The 19,887-nt window shown below is 50.3% G+C and overlaps 7 protein-coding genes across 7 annotated transcripts; 2 read left to right on the top strand and 5 right to left on the bottom strand.

The window, feature by feature from the left end:
- Positions 1-864: 864 nt before the first annotated feature.
- CONPUDRAFT_72193 (uncharacterized protein) lies at positions 865-2,552 on the bottom strand (the record flags this gene model as incomplete). Its single annotated transcript, XM_007769275.1, has 8 exons — positions 865-1,260; positions 1,311-1,419; positions 1,485-1,749; positions 1,800-1,848; positions 1,903-1,964; positions 2,026-2,123; positions 2,183-2,251; positions 2,521-2,552. 8 exons carry the CDS (start codon positions 2,550-2,552, stop codon positions 865-867), a joined length of 1,080 nt encoding a protein of 359 aa, XP_007767465.1.
- Positions 2,553-4,704: 2,152 nt separating this feature from the next.
- On the top strand, positions 4,705-5,649 carry CONPUDRAFT_152711 (uncharacterized protein; the record flags this gene model as incomplete). The annotated part of the gene is made up of 8 exons (XM_007769494.1): positions 4,705-4,748; positions 4,795-4,911; positions 4,971-5,081; positions 5,131-5,228; positions 5,283-5,344; positions 5,405-5,453; positions 5,503-5,562; positions 5,609-5,649. 8 exons carry the CDS (start codon positions 4,705-4,707, stop codon positions 5,647-5,649), a joined length of 582 nt encoding a protein of 193 aa, XP_007767684.1.
- Positions 5,650-8,849: 3,200 nt separating this feature from the next.
- On the top strand, positions 8,850-9,597 carry CONPUDRAFT_152710 (uncharacterized protein; the record flags this gene model as incomplete). The annotated part of the gene is made up of 4 exons (XM_007769493.1): positions 8,850-8,936; positions 9,132-9,324; positions 9,385-9,496; positions 9,558-9,597. The coding sequence occupies 4 exons, from the start codon at positions 8,850-8,852 to the stop codon at positions 9,595-9,597; spliced, it is 432 nt and encodes a 143-aa protein (XP_007767683.1).
- Positions 9,598-9,775: 178 nt separating this feature from the next.
- Positions 9,776-11,848, bottom strand: CONPUDRAFT_164571 (uncharacterized protein; the record flags this gene model as incomplete). Its single annotated transcript, XM_007769492.1, has 3 exons — positions 9,776-11,476; positions 11,525-11,554; positions 11,603-11,848. The coding sequence occupies 3 exons, from the start codon at positions 11,846-11,848 to the stop codon at positions 9,884-9,886; spliced, it is 1,869 nt and encodes a 622-aa protein (XP_007767682.1). The 3' UTR covers positions 9,776-9,883.
- Positions 11,849-12,193: 345 nt separating this feature from the next.
- On the bottom strand, positions 12,194-14,003 carry CONPUDRAFT_164570 (uncharacterized protein; the record flags this gene model as incomplete). Its single annotated transcript, XM_007769491.1, has 3 exons — positions 12,194-13,624; positions 13,688-13,720; positions 13,767-14,003. 3 exons carry the CDS (start codon positions 14,001-14,003, stop codon positions 12,194-12,196), a joined length of 1,701 nt encoding a protein of 566 aa, XP_007767681.1.
- Positions 14,004-14,327: 324 nt separating this feature from the next.
- On the bottom strand, positions 14,328-17,631 carry CONPUDRAFT_54191 (FAD/NAD(P)-binding domain-containing protein; the record flags this gene model as incomplete). The annotated part of the gene is made up of 7 exons (XM_007769180.1): positions 14,328-14,598; positions 14,667-14,805; positions 14,878-15,226; positions 16,329-16,662; positions 16,847-16,955; positions 17,009-17,446; positions 17,505-17,631. 7 exons carry the CDS (start codon positions 17,629-17,631, stop codon positions 14,328-14,330), a joined length of 1,767 nt encoding a protein of 588 aa, XP_007767370.1.
- Positions 17,632-18,548: 917 nt separating this feature from the next.
- Positions 18,549-19,539, bottom strand: CONPUDRAFT_152706 (uncharacterized protein; the record flags this gene model as incomplete). The annotated part of the gene is made up of 2 exons (XM_007769490.1): positions 18,549-18,688; positions 19,377-19,539. 2 exons carry the CDS (start codon positions 19,537-19,539, stop codon positions 18,549-18,551), a joined length of 303 nt encoding a protein of 100 aa, XP_007767680.1.
- Between the last annotated feature and the right edge of the window lie 348 nt (positions 19,540-19,887).

Genomic DNA, 19,887 nt, shown 5'->3' with positions numbered 1-19,887 from the left:
TCAGTCGAGAAGCGGGGTATCTTGCCTGATTGAACGAGCCCACACTTTTCTCAACGTGGAGTGCGATCTATTACACCGTAATTTCTTTCTAATACGAAACGGAAGGATAAGTCTCTGGCCGCTATGCTGTAGAGCTTCCGCCTGTCAAATTCTTCGATCAAACGTTGTGCCTAGCGAGCGTGAGCAGCACTATTGGAACCCTGTTGAAGTCGTATAGCCAGTACTTTCCCCCTGTTCCGTCGGATAATCAATATCAAGCCTGTTATCACCTCCATATATCCTGTGGGGAATTAGGTTACCTCCCTAGTAACATCGAGAACCTTCCTCACGATGTTCCTGTGGCCATTTCAAGTTCACACCGAGACGAATCCTTCATCGTCTACTACTTTAGTCAAGTAAGCATTGGAAAAATAGGTGATTTTCGCCCAACGGGGTTGTCGCGTCCAAGTTTATAGCACCCCCTGTACGTCGTTTTTGAGATGAGGGGGCAGTGTGAACTACTGATCCGTCAAGTACTACCATAAGTACGGCGCGGCGCGGCGGTCACAGTTAGGTCTGTACTCGAAGTCGATGTCACCGTGCGGGTTAATGAGCGCCCGGGCTGTTGTGCATCTCACTCGGGGAGGCATCCAACACTGACGATGGCTTGTCGGTTGCGCTTACGACATGGGCATGGTAGACTCGAAGTTAGACACGTGAGATAAACACACTAACGTCGGAGCTGCCCGAGAGTATGTGTAGTTCTAACCTCGTGTTACGTTGCATGAAAATAGCAATTGATATGCCAAAGACGTAACATACAAACTACGCGCGTAACATGATTGCGATATGTAAAAGTAGGGTTACAAGTCCCATGTTATGTAGTCATGTGTCCCGTAACTGATGCTGCGGGGGGCGGTCTTTGTGGGCAGACTCCTTCACTGTAGCTTTAGGAAGCACTATGTTCCATTCTTTGATCCGGTTTTCATAGCGAGAATACCGACCATTAAGTCTCTGCTGTAGTTGCTCTTCGCTCAGCGGTATGGTTAGAAGGAGGGCGTCCTGGACTTGAGTATATACCACCATCTCGTTGAACCTTTTTTCCCCATCAGGAAGATGCATGCCACCCATTTGAAAATGACGAGAGAATAGTATGTATGGCGTCTGAACACCCCACTGACTCGCTACCGTTTGATCACGGCTTTCTTGCGTGCGGGCTATTGCGCGTTGGTTATGACTTTTGACGCCTGTGTGCTTCAGTTGGGATTCGGGAACCCATATCTGCGGTCAAACTAAGGACTTGACACGTTGGAAGTTGAAAGCTCGCTCACCTTGTTGGTTGCTATGAATAGATCCATATCCCTGACCCACAGCTCACAAACATATGTCTGGCTATGCTTGAACGCGTCCTTCTTGATCCATTGCCGAAAATACTGGGCTCTATGGGCAACAATTAGCTGATAATCAATCACAAGAAAGGCGTTGAAAAGGAGAAGCAATCTTACACGGCGGGATTATCTGTTATATAAGATGCATAACCCCATCTGGCTGACTCCTCCATATCAACTCTGTTCTTTCCTTGCGTCAGAAGCTTAATTGTGTCCTCGTCCATCCCCGAATAGCCAATCATCATCTTTTTGGGATATTGTGTCAGCTTCTGACCTAGATACGGACTTCTGATCTGGTGGCAGCGCCGCCAGTGATCAATGCCTCGCTTGTATGTCTCTTCTGTTAAGCCTCGCTTATCCGGACACAAGTGGAAGGTCACGCCTGCCATAGTTTGATCAGCACGAAATAGAACCTTTAGTACGTTTACACACCCAAGATTACCCGCACGATGTTGTTGGCAGCATCGTCATCGAATAAAATCTGAGTTCAATAGGTTTCGACAGCTCGATGGAGTAGACACAGAGCTATACCTACCATATCCGAGTAGTCAAGTTTTGACCACTCCTTGATCTTGCGAAAGTGAACAATCTTCTGCTCTGATGAGACGCCAAATTCATTTTGGAAATCATCAATGTCACAATCTTAAATCACGCTTACCTTCATAGATCTCATCATATTTGACCATATCGATTATAGAGCGGTGCTGTCCCGACTTAGGATCCACGGCGGTGAAGTGGTGCAGTGCTCTGTCATACCTGTGTATGGATATTAATCATCTGAAGGGGTCGGTCAATGTTCAGACCAGTGAACATACAAAGGTTTGCTTGTGCTTCGAGCCACAATGGCGAGTATAGCCCCGTGCTCCAAGATGTCAGTGATAATACTGGGAATAGCGGGGTATAGTTCAATAGCCCGATTATGATGCCTTTGTGGTACGCATAAGGGGTTACAAGAGCCTGGTATGAGTCTATGATGCGCACATGCCTTTTATCCCGAACCTTCAGGGCATTCTCTTTCTCAAGGCAATCTTCTAGAGGAGTGAGAGGGTCGCGACCTTTTCCGAACCTCCTAAGGTCAACATCGCTCCTGAATATTGTCCAGCTAATGCAAGTAAGGCCACGCAAGAAGGAGATGTATAGGACCCGAACATACTCCGTGTCGAGGGCAACAAGTTTCGGATACATAGTATTTTTCCCGAAGTAAGAGCGCGTGGTACAGGAGATGGGAATTCTTGTTCTACTAGGCTTAAGCATTCGAACTTCCTTTATATATTGCGAAGGATAATCGTAGTCCATCGATTCTTCACTCTGAGAGTTTGGGGTAACTGCATCCTTCAATCAACTGGTGCCTAAGGAAGGAATGATTGGTTTGCTCTATCTCATGACTTGTTTGCAACGTGCCACATGCAAGATAGCTACATCTCTTTCGAAGTCCCTGATACGTAAAGAACCGGACCTCAGGGCAACAGAGAGCATGCAGCTAAGCCAAGAATTAACCACTTACCCCGTGTATTTTTCTGAGCGTCTCCAGACTTGCAACGTTGGAAATTCCACGGTTTTATTGAATAGTGTAGCAAAGAAAGATAAACCTGAACACCGACATTAGTTTGTTATATACGATAAACTCCCACCCAACGTCAGGTAAGCCAGGCGCTTGGGACGACTGAAATCCCTCGATGAATGCACCCGTTAGCCCGTTGCCTTTTTTTGAACCACGCACACATTCACCGAGTTCGTGTCTCCTAAGGTCTTTCGTACCTTTACTGTGCTCACCGGTTACATATCAAGGTTAGTTTGAGGCTTTCACCAAAGGCGCAAGGTCCCTTTAAGGTTTCACCGGCACCCACCACCTCGCGTATCCCGGAACGTTCTTATCAAGATTAATAACGACTCTTATCCGTGCGCCTCTTTCATTATTTATGCCGGCGCTAACTTTCATATGCATGCGCCCAAAGAGCACCTTCGATGCATTGAACACGGGATCTCACTTCACCCATCACACTTCAGAATTTGGGCCTTGATAGCGGTGACGGAGATTCATGATATCGATATGAGATCGCATCAAACGCAACATATGCAACGAGGCTGTCCAGATTGGCTTCTTGATTCGGGTGCTGCCGTACAACCCGACAGTAAGGCTGATAGCTGTTAGTGGCAGACTTTCTGAACGTGTTTCACGACGTTCTCGTACTTCGTAACATGTGCTGCAGACAGTGGCGTCAAACTTACCCCTTTCAAAATGCAAAATCCGCGGACCAGGGACGTCTACTTCACAAAATGATGCTTGTTCATCACGATGTTCTGTATGAAACAAGCCAAGACTTCTTCCATCATTGATATTTCCAATGTAGAGAATGACCTGAGGTTCGACGCGTGTTGCTCATTACACAGCTATTTGGGCGAATTTCCCGGAATATCTACTTTGGCCACTGATACCAAACGCTTGGAAGCACGAGCCCTAATGTTCAGCCTGTTCGTAAAGTTATTGAGAGATTGACAGTCTAACTAGGACATTCCTGTATTTAGGTACTCTTTTCATCACCACATACTCGTAGCAATTATATTCATGGGATTATGCGCACTCTGATCTCGCCGAGCCATCCCATGAGACGAGAGGAGCGCCCTGCTGCGTGGTCAAATTTTAGGGCGAGTACACACTTTGCGATTCCCTATCATTCCGGCAATATCTCAGACTTTGGAACGTGATATCTGTGGTACGGTTCGACACAGTGGTTCCATGAAGTGCTTCTTACACGCCAGCGCTTCTCGTGAAAAATGACGTTCAACGTTCAGAAGAGGTTTGCCCAAGTGCGTGACTGACACATTATTGGCGATCCCAGGGCAGCTGATATCGGGTTTTTTAAACAGTGGATCACGTTCCTTCTGATTAGGATCTAGATAACTTGAAAGGAGAAGGTTTTTGGCTGCAAATACCAAGTACTGTACACGTGTAACTTGCCGCTCCCTTCTAGGCTGTGGTATAGCTCTCCTGTCCTCTATCCAAATACTGGGTCGACTTTCACTGGAAATCCTATCATAGCGCTCACGATGATCATCACCTCTGAAGCGACCTTCAGTGGCCCAGAATATACAGTTGATAATTACCGCTCATCGGGATCTAATTATCCATTTGCTACTAATGCGGGTATCCAAGTTTCCGGACATTCACTTTGATGGTCACATCTTCAGAACGGAACTGTGCATCTTCCAGTAGGGTACTTTCAAAAGGTCCGGCGGGGTTTATATGGTCCATCTTTTTGTGGTCAGTTGTGCAGCACACCGGTACCTGGTCCAGTATTAGAGACCAGGCATTTCTCCGGCCCCGAACGTCAGTTTGATGTCTCACACGCCTTACCCCAAACTCATCGGACTAGACACAGAGTAATTTCGTTTTTTGCGTAACGCTATGTGCACTCACATTTGTTAGGTGGACCCTTTTCTGGGGTTGGCTCAACCCAGACCAGTACGGCAAAGGTCGCAAGGCTGTCAATCCAGTGGAGGATAACTTGGAACCTCACGGCGACTGGACAGTTAGGGATAAAAGGTGGGCAACGAACATCATAGCACCTGTTCTCGTTCCTCATCGCCAATGGTTGCACGTAGTAACCATGCGCATTACATAAAGCTGTATCACGACGTTCCAAAGGTCATCAACGATATACTGAAGCATGGAGCGGAGATCGCCATCGTTTCCAACAGCGGAAACAAGGCAATGTAAATGTCCTTTTAGCTCCTTAGAACCATTCGTATTAACAGTCTTCAGGGTCGATCGTGCTTTGTATTACTTCAAGGCTACCGACAAGAAGGGCTCTAAAAAGTCCATTATCCACCTTGTCAAGTACGACGAAGTGTATTGCGCAAGTGAGTTTTCTCGGCGAAGACAATTTGGCGCCCGTGTAACTCATTTCTGAATAGATTCAAAAGTAAATCATTTCAAAAAGATCAAGAATGAAAGCGGAATCGATTACTCTGATATGGTATGTGCAGCTCCTCCGACGGGGTATGTAGGCGTGTTGAATCGCACCGTGCACCTATAGCTTCTTTTCGACGATGAGGCAGTCAACAACGATGTTAGACACGAGCTCGGTTCGTAGCGCTTCGTCAACGGCTAACCAGATCACTCAAGTATTAGTAGGCGTCACTTTCCAGGTTTCGAGGGATCAAAAAGGACTATCTTGGGAGAATTATCAGGGTGGTATAGCGTTGTGGCGGCGTGCAAAGTCTATCAGATCACCTTACAGGGGCCAACAACTATCACTTTACCCCCGAGCGCGCCGCATAGGATTTGTGGGTGTTGACGAAGGCACCCTACACCTTTTAGAAAAAGGGGAAAGTCGCGTGGACACTAAAGAGTCCGCAAGGTGGGGTTACGCAACATACATTACTGACAATCCCGCCATGTGAGTTCGTCAGCTTGTCTTTAGTCGTGCTAGCATTAATCCCGAGAAAGGGCAAAGTTCTTCGCGAACTGGATCAAAGAAGATACGTTTGGTGCGCAAGCACTTACATTTGTATGTGAAGTTTGGGTCAGGGACTGGGATCTTTGGCAAAAGGTTCCGAAGGCAAGTGCGAGCCGAAGTTCATCTAGAGAAGACATTGACAATGGTCGTCAGATATGGTATCCCGAAGATGGCAGCCACATGACAGATAATAAACACTGGGAGCCCAAATCTATAGCGTGGAGGCAAGAGGACCGCGACGATTGGGTTGCTGCTATGCATGTGCAAGCACCGTACGTGTTCTTTTCTCGGCATCACTGGATGGAGGGTATGCCCATCCCTCGTGGCCAGCGATTCAACGAGATGGTGATCTACAGACAAGTTCAGGATGCTCTTCTACTTACCTTTAGGTTAAGCGATCGTGACTTAGACAAACAGATAAAAGGTGGATATGTTCCCTATGATAAACAAATCAAACCTTGGGACATCGTAGTTCCAAAAGATACGATCAAGGACTTCCGGAAACATGGCGAATCTTCTCTACTTGCGTAGATAGCACATATCATGCTACGTAGCTAGTACGTGCACGCGATGTAGTCCCTTGAATTATATGCCATGGGTGCTCACCACTCAACCCTCAAGCCTGCAAAATTCGAACCGAGAAACATACAGCCTCGTTGACTCTGGAGCCGCGCACCGCAAAACGCACAGTCACCTGCGACTCCCGGACCGCACTCCCGCGGACGAGACAGCCCCACTAGTAGTTCATCATGGCTGCATGCAAGGCGAGCGTCCTGGGAGTCATCACAAGGGCAAGTTCGTGGCGCTACCTACACGCTGGGAGGAAGGTATGAAGGCCTATGTGTGTGGTGCGAGATGACGACGCTAACGCCAGCCGATTCATCGGAGTGAGCGCGATTCTCCAGTCTCGCGGACTCGCCTTGGACAGACGGCATCTGGCAAATCGCATGTGCGACTGAGTCAGATAAGGACTGTGCCTCGAGATTAGGACCCGAGGGACTGTTTCGCCCGAATTGGGAAAGTAATGAAGGGTTACGAGCGCGGTGTTGTTGCGCGGGATAGCTAAATCGCATCTGGTGGCCCATATCCATATCCACCCCTGTCTGCGTCCATCCACGGTCCTCGTATTGTGGTGAAGCCATCGGCGTCCACGGCGCGGTCCAAAAGGGCCTGCTACCGTTTGGTGTCTCCGACGCTGTGTTGAAGGTCAATGGTGCCGACGATGTGGAGTGGTGTATTGAAACGTGCTGGTTCTCTTCAGTTGGGTGGGTGAAAAGGGGTTGTGAGTCGAAGCTCACTTGTTATGTAGCGCTGTTTTTGATGTCCGTCGTCCGACGCGAAAATGATGGAACAGTAGAGATGGCGTGGTGCGGGGTGCGTCTCTACCTTCTTCCCGTCCCTTTGTGGCTGCCCGTAAGGCAAACACTGGCAATGAAGACCTAGTGGGTCATTAGCCTTGCGCTTACCCTTCGCATCGGAGGCGGGCTGAGTGGCGTTTGATGCGCCGTCCGCAGCTGCGAATCACACAGTCATAGATAGCTGCGAAGTGATTCAGTCAGTGACCTACGGGTACCAGTATGGAGATCGGTCCATGTACATTTGACAAGCTTTGGTGGGTATGGTTCACGGGCATGTACAAGATGGACCGATTGGCGGATTCGGTGTATTGGCGTGTAATGCCTATGGGTATAACACACCAGTACACCGAACCTTCGTGGAGGACCCATTTGATACCAACCATACGGGTGGAGAGTTGGAACCCTTGGCCATCTGAGTCCATTGGTGTTCACTCTGCAGGTACTCCTGTTTGTCTGCAGCATTGAGTAAACGCGTAACGTCAAGAAACATTATCATGACAACCGCAATGTGTTGTCACAGGTTCACCAGGCGAAAGGGGCTCTTGCATTTAGAACGTCAAGTTGATGCTGTTGGAGAATTCCGAAGGTGGTTCTGAGAAAGGTGGAGTGAGCGAGGGAAGCAGCATACATGCGCGGGAACGTCGACGCCGGCGCACGTCAGCCCATTTTCTTTCCCACATTCGAGCGCGGCACGTCAACGTCAACGTCAACGCCGAGCTTACCCAACCCATCGCCCTTGTCAAGCCCTTGTATCCCCCCAGCCACATACATACCTCTTCTTTAGTTATGATGACAGACTTCTGTGCAAGCTCGCACTAGTCGGGAAACCTCCTTTTGGCGTAGCGTTTCGGAGGGAATTCATTCGTCTCGTCTCCGTTCTCGACCCACGGAGCTCTTCTCATATGCGCATATAACAGACAAAACTTACGTATCTCTCTTTATCTTACAAGGATGGAAGATCCGAACTTGTGCATCTCCAAGGTGCAGGACGATGAGGTCGGCGACGGGCTAATGTGCGTTTATGTACTCACCGCGGAGCTGTTGGAGGAAGCAGAGAAGGTCGTTTCGATGAAGATCCACCCGTAGACGATTGTGGATGGGTTTAGGATCGCGAGTAGGGCGGTGCTCGAGGTGTCGGAGGAGCTGTGGTGGACCATTCGTGCGTCATCCATTATATACCAGGGATGTGACTCCTTCGCGCGTTTTGGCGCTGACTTTGCCTGGCTTGTAGCTCGCATCCCTCATGGTTTCGGCAGGATCTGTTCAGTATCGCGCGCTTGACCCTCTCCAAGGTTCTCTCGCAAGACAATGGTTGCTTTCGCCAACCTCATCGCCGATGCCGTCCAGCTGAACGTTAGCATTACGCCATATCATCCTTTCAGCTGTTTAACACTGGAGTCGTCTTTAAGGCTCGCCAGAGATTGTCGGAAATGTCGCGGGAACGGACTCATACCTCGACAAAGGTAAGCCCTTCCGTCCCTCCTCTACCTCAGCTTCATATACCTCTCGCTCAGCTAACACTACCCAGGTTTCACACCCGACAAAATGATCACTATTAGCTCGGTAAAACGGGTCGAGAACGCGACCATTTTGATTGCTAGCACAATGGAGTAACGCCCTGGAGTCTCTTCGCCCGCAGAGCTGCGCCGATGGGGTTGTTAGCCATGGATGCAGACGTGATCAAGGTGTTTGGTACGCGGACGAAGCTGGATGGGACGGGATGGCTGGCTGAACTTGAGCAGGCGGAGAAGGTATGCCTCCTAATCTTCACTCTTCTGCACCTATCCCTCCGTGTCCTTGGCAACCGCTAACCTACCCCTTTGTTCTCTCCCTGCGTTCTCATGTTTATCCATTCATCACTCTGACCCCTTGGCAAACGCTCACCCGTGCTTCTCTACACACCCAGGGAAACAAAAATGAAAGCAAAAGTGGATGCACTCGCGTAGCAATGCATCAACGTGGCGGTGGCCGACGTCGCCGCTCGCGTGGTACACGGTAAACAGGCGATCGCGGTCGAGGCGATCTTGGGTGCGCTGAAGCAGATCCCGACGATCATGGCGGATAATGTGGGGTATGACTTGAGTGAGCTTGTTGCGATGAGAGCGGCGCATTATGAGGGGAAGATGTATGCTGGGCTCGGTTTGTGTTTTTCTTGGGGCTTGGACTTTGACGGATGTATCTGACGATTGCAGGAAACAGACATGGACGAGGCGAAGGTGGCGAGCGTCCGCGAGCTTATCATTACGCAGAGCTACAAGCTCAAGCGACCGTTGGTTCTCATCGCGACTGAAGCTGCTGAGATGATCATTAGGTGCGGTGTCTGCCATCCATCAACAGCGTGTAGCATAGTTGCTAACATCGGGGCCTTACAGGGTGGACGGTATCCTGTGCACGTCACAGCGGAGACGATAGGACGCATAGGAGAGGGTTATTGACTAGTTGAGGCAGCTTTCTTGTGCATACTCACCTCCAGTGAATGTTTTTCACTCGCTGCGCAAAATATCCATTCATGTGATACTGAAGGAACTCATCTGAAGAGGCACAGAAAATCTAACACTTGAGAGGTTCCACAGGTGATTTGAGATCAATAGTCTTCGAGAATGCAGCATAGTACTGGCGAAGAGCGAATTGTGTGTCCAAGGGCCTGACGTACCTTCCGCGGCGTGCTTCCTGAGATGCACATCAAAACAAGCGCGATCTACCCCTCATCCGCGTTCAGATCTTCGTCGTCAGACTCCATGATGTCGTCCTCGTCTTCAGATCCGACCATGTCGTCGTCCTCTGATACGTCAGATTCGTCTTCGTCTCCAGATTCTTGCATATCGTCGCCCTCTGAACTATCCGATTCCCCTTCACTGTCGCTTAGATCCACATCCGTGCCCATCTCCTCATCCTCTGAAGATTCTTCATCATCCACGTTCACAGGAAGCCCCAAGCGGAGGCGAGAAACGATCACCTCTGTCCTACTCCACCGCTTTCTGTAGCGCACCAGGTCCTGCTCCCACTCCTCCGCGTCGTCTTCATACTCTCTCGAATACTTCGAGCTCCACGCGACTATCCGGTAGAGCTTCGGCATAACAGCGAACAACAGCCTTGCGACAGCCTCGGGCTCGTTGATTTTCGCGTTGCCGACGCGGAGCGTGCGTATGAAGCGATTCACTGGCATGCCAGCATATATCGCGTGTCGGAGCCCTTCCGGCGGGGGCAAGAGCTCCTCAGTCGTCTCCGCGCTAATCTCGAGCCCGAGGAAGCGCAAACGCCGACAAAGGCTCAGTACGCTCAGGAGACCGTAGAGCGTAACGAGCGACGTGGGCCCCTCGGAGTTCATGGCCCATCCGTATTCGGCGTTCAAGGAGAGGTTCTCAAGGAGGGGAAATGCTCGCGCGAGCTCGATGATCTCTAGGTCGCTGAGGAGCAGGTTGCACATGACGGTCACATCCAGGGTGCGGAGCTGGCCGAACTTGAATAGGGGCCGGAATGTCTCGATGGTCATGGTGCGCCCACGGATCTCGAAGTCGTAGTCCTTTGGTATGGGGACCTCGCCGCCGTGCTCGAGTATGCGTATTCTGGTCATTTGGCGGTTTCCGTTCGCGAGGACCCTGAATACTTCCTCCATAGCTTGTGAGCAGAGGTTGTCCGAAGCTAGGAGTGTCACGTCGACGAGTGATAGGCTCATTTCTGTCGCGAACGCGATGAACGCGGCGAAGTTGACTGAGCAGACCTCGACGTGCGTCAAACTGGGGAACGGGGCAGTGGTCAGCCGAGACCTGATGTCGGCAAATGCGTTGTCCGTGGTCAGCCCGACACACAAGTCTTGGAGAGTTGGCAAGCGTGCGATGTGAAGCAGGGCCTCGTCCGTCAGTTCCGAGCAACGCAGCGAGGTCAGGTGGTTCCAGCAGACGACAGATCGTGAAAAGGCCGCAGTACCGCCCTTGACGTTCGACCCAAAGCCGATGTGCGCGATCTTGAGACGTGGACACCAGATCCCGATGTTGGCGAGGATCGACGCGTCGCGTTTCTTGCCCCAGCGTGGATGGGCTTCGTAGCGCAGCGACTCTAGGCTGGGAGAAAGGAACATGCGGATGTGAGATCGATCGCCGTCAGATCTTATTTGCCATTCCAGGTGCTTCAGGCTCGGTAGTAGAGGGTGCATGTCTCTTGGGGCGAGACCGAGCTCCCAGAGGATGTCTGAGGAATCCCAGCCGTTCGATATATGGTAGAAGCGGCGGACGCGAGGAGCGTTTTTCTTAATGATCTCCCAGTCCTCTGGAGTAAGAGGACGTGTATAAGTCTATGAGGACTTTGTATCAGTACCATGGAGTGCTAATGCCCAGCTTACCACCGTGCTCTTTGACTGAGGCACATCTGTCTGGGAAAATTAATACTGTTAATTACAGAAGTAATGTAAATTACACACTTCAATGGCAATAAACGGGTCATCGTTGATCTTCCATGCGTTCGATGGAAGACACTTGACGAAAGCATCGAGACTGGCGACGTTTTCCCAGAGCGCGTCCAGTGCCGACTCGTTGAATGCCCGGCAAGTTCTCGCTAGTGCAGACAGGGTGCCACCATTCTTGGCGCCCTCCAACCTGTCGAAGCCTTCGTTCAAGCATGCGAATATGTGCTCAAGGATCTCGGTGATGAGCAACGCGCGATGCATGATGAAGGATGAGAAAAAGAAAGCGACGCGTCTCGCTTGGAAGATGCCGGAAATCTGACATGTTCGGAAGCAGTAAAGTGCTTAACGTGGAAAGTTTTGCCACAGACGTGTATTTGGTGTTTTCTCAACGTGCACTCAGAGCGTCCGTGTACGTCTTGTTACTGCTTTGCATGGCGAGACAAGTTCAATTGCTATCGCGGGCTGAGAAATAAAAGATACACATAAAGTATCAAACACAAGTCGACCCAGCCCCTAATTCTCCTCGTTGCCCTCATCTTCTGATTCGTCTTCATCCCTCCACTTCTTCAGTACCAAGGCTTTCCCCCACTGGCCAACTTCATCTTCTTATTCCTCACTGACATCTGTATTAACTATTGCCATCAATTCGACAAGAGTTTGGTCGTCAGGGTCTGCATTCGCGATATCTCTTGAGCGGAGTCGACGAACTACGAGCTCGGCATTGGCCCATCGCCGCATGAATCGCCTCCGATCCCTTACCCAACCTGGATCGTCATTGCGCATATGGCGGGGTTTCCATCCGTATATCCTATCGAGATTAGGCATGAGGATAGACAGATATCTTCCTACGAGAAATGCGTCTTTGATTGGCGAGTTCCCAACGTAGAATGCTTTCAAGTCTGTGGCTTTGGGCATTATGAGTACCGGAGTGCTCTCTTGTGACGTTTTGGGCGAGGGACATGTGATTATGGGATCCGTTGCTGTAGCATCAAATTCGATGCCGAGTTTCTGCAGTTTCGGGCAGAGTCTAATCACAGAAAGGATACCGACAAATGTAATGGGGGACGGAGACTCCCATCCGTAGTTGGCGTTGAGGAGTAGAACTTCGATTAGGGGAAATGAATACGCGAGCACCATGATGTCAAAATCGCTGAGCACCATTGAACAGCAGAAGGTCACGTCAAGGACGCGCAATTGGTGGAATTTGAACAGCGGTTGGAAAGTTGAGATAGTAGCAGTACGTCCCCGGATGACGTGGGAGTAGTCTGGCGGGATGAGTACGTCCTGGTCGCGGCAGCTGAGTATCCTCAGGTTACACAGTGAGCGGTTTCCTTTTGCAATTTCATCGAAAGACTCCTTGGCACTTTCCGAGCAATCATTGTCTGTGATCCACAATTCGACATCTACAAGAGACAGCGCCATCTCAGTGGTAAACGCAATAAACACTTTCAAGTTCAGTGCGATGACTTTGAGAGTTGTTACGTTCCCAAATGGGATACCATCAACCTGAGACCTTGTGTCGGCGAAGGATGCCGTGGAGTATAGCGTGATAGATAGGCCCTGCAGTGTTGGTAACCTGGCAATATGAACGAGCGCCTCGTCAGTCATTTCCCTGCAGTGTAACACAGTCAACCTCTTCCAACAGAGGACAGATCTTGAGAAGGCATCCGTTCCTCCTTCGACATCATTGGAGAAGCCGACAGTAATTTTCTTGAGGTCCGGACAGAAAGTGCCGATAGCTGCGAGCATGGAAGCATCTCCCTTGCGCCCGGAGAGCGGGCCGATGATGTACGATAGAGATTCAAGGGTAGTTGGAAGGAACATCCGCAGGTACGGTCGAAATTCTGTAGGCATGGCGACCCAATTTAGGTGCTTTAGGTTGGGAAAGAGATGGTGGCTATCGGACGTCGCGAGGCTAAGCTCGAACAGTGCATCCAAATAAGACCTATCGAGTAACGTCATGTGGAAGCGACGCACGCGAGGCGTGTACTTTCTGAGGATTAACCGGTCCCCCGCAGTCAAAGGGCTGGTGAACGTCTACACCATGATAGTTGTCAGTAGTGAACTCTAAGGGACGATCGAATGAGCGACGGTTCATACCGGTATGTGCCTCGTTTGTCCGTTCCACTCCAGCTTGTTCAAGTCAGCTTGTACGATTCGAGACAAAGGAGAGACTTACCCTAGTTGCTTCGATAAATTTCCACGCTTCATATGGCAGGCACTTGATGAAGGGATCAAGGCTCGCGATGTTTTCCCAAAGTGCATCAAGAGCAGGCTCCTTAAACGTCTTGCAGGTTCGTGCCAATGTGGAGAGGGTGCGCTCGTTACCACTGGAACCTCTTATTCTATAGAACTCGTCACTGAAGCAGTGAAAGATGTGTTGAAGTATCTCGGCGATGAATAAGGCACCATGCATGGTGCGTGACGGTTGGCAGTGGCACGGCGTGAAGGATGAAAAGGAGCTGTTTCCTCGGATAGGGGTGCGTCGTCGTGTATTCGGGATGCTGACACTAACCCTAACCCATTTCATCTAAACTCAATGGCAGCCACTGTGGTGACGATGTGTACACGAAGCCATGGGTAAGTTTACCACGGTATATATGTCTACAATACCCTTCCCTATCCACGGATACCTTATTTCCGTGCTTCTATGCACTCTATGAATTATTTGTGCCACAGTCGTATTCAAGCAGCTGTAAGCCGTAACCCAATCAATATTAGCCATCCTCATGAACCAAGGTCACACTTTGCAGAAGGGCTTACTAGGTATAGCCTCCGTGACGCCTTTGATCCCTAGCTCCTCTGCAAGAATCTGCAGAGCGACATGGCGACTGTGATACCGTGCCTGCTGGAACCCGCCCAGGAAGATCCACAAGCCTTGCTGTCCCGAGGGGCGCCACGTGCGGCGCAGCTCGCCGACGCTGTCGAGCCCCCACACGGGGCCTACTTTAGCTGCAATATCGGGGCCCAGGAGCGCTTCGATGCCTGCAGTAGTGGGATAGTATCCAGTGCTGAATCATATTAACGAGTTGATTAGAAAGGGAGTATGCTTAGGAGTGCATTGTGGAAGTGGACGTACGCCAAGACGACGACATCGGCCTCGAGCCTCGAGCCGTCGTTTAACACGATGGCATTCTCCTCAAAATGCGAGGGCTCGGCTCCCTGCTTCACTTTGACGTGCCCGTCGATGATGAGCTGGCCGATGCCCGTATCGAGCACTAGGAAGTGTTACGTCAGTCATCGGTACTTCTTCATCTCACGGTATAACCAGAAATTCAAGTCAGACTCACTCGTGCTCCCCGCCAGCTTCTCATACCCAAAAATGAGCGCGCCCGCCTTGATGCCCTTGTACTCCCACGTGAGCTTCATCCCCTTCTCCTCGAGCGCCTTATGCAGCTCCGCGTCTTCCTTTTTGGACTCTTCAAGGGTCTGCTCTGCGACCTGCAGCATGAGCCGGCGCCGCATCGAGTCCATCATCAGGTCTGCATCGTTGAGGTCGCGGTTCTCCGGGTAGGCCGGGCCGAAGCGCGTCTCGCTCCACTTGAGTGACGCGATGCACGTCGCGCTGCGCTGCACGAGCGTCGTCGATGCCGCACCCTTGGAGACAAAGTCCTGGCATACGTCTGCAGCTGCATTGCCCTGCGAGAACATAAGCATAACCAATATTCTACATATAATTAGAGAGTGGTCTTTCCCCACCGAAATGCGAGCTTTTGATTGGCTGAAATCCTTAAACCTGATTGGCCCGAGACAAAGCTTATATCTGATTGGCTGCTGTCGGTGCCGCGTCTCGGCTATCTTGGGCCATCACCTTTTTCGCTCTGTTTTCTCACGGCGTGCCGCCGCGTCTCGCGTCAGCCTTCTCTCCCTTTGTGAATTTGTCACTACAGGCAAACACCAATATTACCTGCCAGAATATCGATCAATTTTACATATAATGAGTGAGGTATTAACATACTCTGACACATACAAGCGATCTGAGTGCCTAATGTTGGGGTTGATCCAGGGTATGTGCGAGTGAATTTGAACTGAGGGTTGTAAATGGGTGAAAATCAAGTGAAAATAAGAAATACTATACATATGGGTGGACTGTGAGTTTCACAGGTGAGATGTGAGGCACACGGGTGGACCAAGGTATTATTGCATCCCTCATCATAAAGGTTTTCACTGAGCAATCTTCCGCCAGAAGTTTAATTGATAACTGCTTATTACAATATTAGCTCTATTATGTCTACAAAGTTTTGTTGAAAGCCCTGCCATGTCTTGCATTAATCTCAAGGTAACTTTGTTTGTGACACAATGGATGCTTTCTATAATTTCTTTCAGCATTACACTCAATCTGAGAGCTTGAAATCAAGGGGGTATATATATGTTTATGCGAGGACTACCAGTCAGTCACCCAGGTAATGATCCAAGCAATAGAGTGTGCAGATTGCATGGGGAGTATCGTGGTAATCTGGATGTTCAAACAAAACTCGGTGGGGAGAATGAGTGATGTGCCAGGAAATGAAGCTGGGTAGAGTACACATGACTCGGGTAACATATCAATCAGTCAAGCAGTAGTACAGGTGTCCCAGGGTAGCGTTTTTTTACAGGTGGTAGTCTACATATAAGATATGGATAATTTCTTTGCCAGTGCTTTGAGCTCTGTGTCCCGTGGCTGCCCACGGGTCCTGCACCTAGTACAACAGTAAGCGAACATTGTCCAAGCCTAGAACTTTTAAAGATGGAAATCACGCACAGCGCCAATCACAACAACCTTCTTGCCTTTGTACTTCACAGCACCTGGGTGTAAGTCCGAGTGGTACATGTCGCCCTCAAACTTGTCCTGCCCCGGGATGTGGGGGATGTACGGCGCGCCGATGCCCGTCGCGATGATGAGGTGCTTTGGGTTGAGTGTCACCTCATTACCTGCGCGATTAACGATCACAGTCCAGCGCTTGGTCGCCTCATCAAACACGGGCGCGGGGTTGGACAGAAGGGTTGAGGATGTCCACACAGTGAGTTCTTGCTGAATGACATATGACTCCATGAAGTCCGCGAGCTTCGTACGGCCGATGTACTGGGGGAAGTTCCTGGGGTAGGATTGGTAAAGGACTGGGAGGTCGCGACAGGTTCATGAGGGTAACTCAGAGAAAGCAGATGAGTTTGGACGTACAAGAACTAAAGTGAGCTGCGAGATGAAGAGTGAGAGTCGGATATCTTGAAGTCACACGTCAATAATGCTAGCTGAATGAACACCATCAGAGATGAACTCACCGGTCACGCCAGACATCACCAACGCGAGGAGTCTTCTCGATGATCAAGGCCCGGATACCCATGCGACGGAACCGTGCCGCGACCATAAGCCCACACTGACCACCACCAACTAGATGAAAACGCATTATGAACATGCAGAAGGAGGGACATCGAGCCGCTTACCAATAAGGACAGTAGGATCACTCTCGATGGCCTCGACCTCCTTCTCCCTATCCTCCTCCCACGTTGTCATCTTCGTTGCATCCAGCGGAATCCCCCTCGGCCTCTCCGTTGGCTCCTCGTGGCCCACAAGCTTGTGCATCGCCGTATACACCACGAGCGCCTTGTACCCCTCCTGCGATGGCATAAGCCTGAAGAACCCCCTCCCTCGTGCCGAGGGCTCGCGCAGCGCGAAGCGGAACGCGCCCTGGACCCCAACGATCTCTGTTCCTGGAACGGGGAACGTGGAGGGGCCACCGAGTGTGATGTCCGTGTCAAGCGCGATGTCGTGCATGCTGACGGTAGAGAAGCGCGTGTCTGCACCGAGGGACTCAGAGAAGAAGGAGGTGAGGTTTGCGTGTCCTTCGACAGAGCGGAAATCCCAGGTAAAGCAGAGGACGTCTATAAAGGATAAACGTCAGAAGAGGTAGCATGAACCGGTGGAAGGGTGTATGCATACCGCGAAGCCACCCATTTGGGAGGAAATGCTTGACAAACGCGTCGAGGTTGCCGTCTACCGTGGCCTTGTTGAAACTGGTGATCCACTGGGTGGCAATCACGTACGCGTTGATTTCCTTAGATATCATGATGGAAAGTTATCAAAGTCCTTGTCTAGTTGATGAGGATGTTTCAAAAGGCGGGATGAAGAGACACAGGTCAACCAGCAGTCGCTTTTGTAGACGAAGGGAGGGCAATGATACAACGAGGTGTCCACATCGTTTGGCGAAAGAAGTCGGGTCTGCTCAGTAATAATGAGGATAAGCAGTTATTTTGGAATCATGATTGAGTATGATGGCGAGCAAGCCTTTGATGAGGAGAACTGGCGGTTGGTTTCGAAGATAAGCAGGAACACGCGATGACGAGAAATGCGTTACGCGCGACGCCATATATGGGCGAATATGCTGACGTAATGGAAAAGCCTTGGTCTCCTGGTGCCAGAGTTCCCACGACGCGGGGGACAGCTCGGTGCATTACTTAGCAAAAAGCGGGACACAGCTCGGTGCTTGACATATCAAGAGGCGTAGAGAGCTCAGAGAAGTGCCGGAGAGACGTTAGAGGTCGCAAACTCTATATGAAGGGTTGACGGCCAGCAAGGAGCTTACTTCTGCTGATAGCCTCTGTTCTTTACCGTCCTCATTTCAGAATATATGCTGACGGTCGCAATACTCCCATGAGCTATGTTGAAGCGAATTAGTGTATTGTAATAGTGCAGATGTTTCCCGCCCTGGGGTTGATTGAATTTAGGTGATAGCGTCAAAGAATTCCATCATGATCTACCACCGGCGGTACCAGGAGCCTGAGCGGTTGTGTTAAATAGTAACGGTAGCCCTCCATCTGAGGCCAGCTACTCAGAAAGAGTGACCATTGAACAAAAGAAAACCAGGCAGCGAATCCAAGCTAAGATTACAGGTACAAGAATGAAGCAAGACGGACTTGGGCTGAGGAGAAACAGAATATTGTCTAGAAAATCATGACAGGTTATCGGATGAAGCGAGGCTCTAAGCTAAGCAAGGGAGGAGCGGGACTGCACATCCGCTGCCCCAGGTATGTTAAACCAGTCCGCGATATCCCGCTCAAAGTCGATCTCCCCGTCCTGCCCGGGCATGAACATGTCGCCGAACGTGTCCAACTTGAAGTTGCCATCTGGGTCATCATGTTTGTGTCGAACATGTTGTCCATTGTATGGATGTTGTTGTCCGCCGATATTGTACTAGTTGAGGGAACCACATCCGTGGAGTTATCGCCGCAGTCTATAACTGAATAAACACCGGCACAAAGGCTTTGAATCATCACCTCCACGTCGTTCCATTGCTTCAGGAAGCGTTTACGGTCTCTCATCCAGTTCGCCTCGTTGCCTTCGTTCCGATAATGCCACCCATCGACACCTTCTAGATTGGGGAAGACCCGGTGTAGCAGTCCTGCCACCGCCCGAGGATTTTCAATCCGTGAATTGGCGACACTGAGGGAAATAAGGACTTTATTCAATGGTGTTGGCGCACGCTGGTTCTCTGCGAGTAAGGTGGGTGGAAGCTCCGTTTGGTCAGTCGCTGTCGCATCAAACTCGATACCAAGTTCCCAAAGATGCGGGCAGATATGTGCTACGGAGAAAAGACCGGCAAACGTGATCGACAATGGCACCTCCCAGCCGTGGTTGGCATTGAGAAGTAGATTTTCGAGGAAGGGGAATGAACGGCAAGTTCAATGATGAAGGCATTGGTGAGGATCATGGAACACCAAAGAGTTATATCAAGGACGCGCAGTTCCCTGAACCTCAATAACGGTCGAAATGTTGAAATTGTTGCAGTGTGTCCACGGACTACGTAGGAGTAACCAGGTGGTTTGAGAATATCTTCGTCCTCAACCTCCCATGTGCGGAGGCAAAGACTCCTCAGTGGACGCTTGCCCTTTGCGAGGGCCTTGAGAGCGTCGACAGCGCTTTCCGAGCAGTTGTTGTCAGCAACATCCAGTGTGACATCTACGAGTGACAGCGACATCTTGGTAGAAAACGCGACAAATGCATCAAGGTTCATGGCAACGACACCCAAGGTGGTCAGGTTTTTGAACGTCTTGCTCTCAAGTCGACGCTTGATGTCGTAAAAGGACGTTGTCGGTGATAATGTGAGGGATAGGTCCCGAGTGTTGTCAAGCCGGCAATGTGAGCAAGTGCTGAATCATTTATCTGCATGCAGTGTAGCGCAGTCAAGTTATTCCAGCAGCAAACTGATCAGGAGAAAGCCTCAAACTGTCCTTCATTGCCATAAGACTCGGAGTAATCGATATCTGCTCTCTTGAGGAACGGGCACAACGTTACAATGGCCGCAAGCATAGAAGACTCTCTAGTC

Source organism: Coniophora puteana (assembly GCF_000271625.1).
Source record: "Coniophora puteana RWD-64-598 SS2 unplaced genomic scaffold CONPUscaffold_5, whole genome shotgun sequence".
Lineage (NCBI taxonomy): Eukaryota > Fungi > Basidiomycota > Agaricomycetes > Boletales > Coniophoraceae > Coniophora > Coniophora puteana.
Note: the sequence above shows the minus strand (reverse complement) of the source record. Positions and strands in the feature narration are given on the sequence as shown.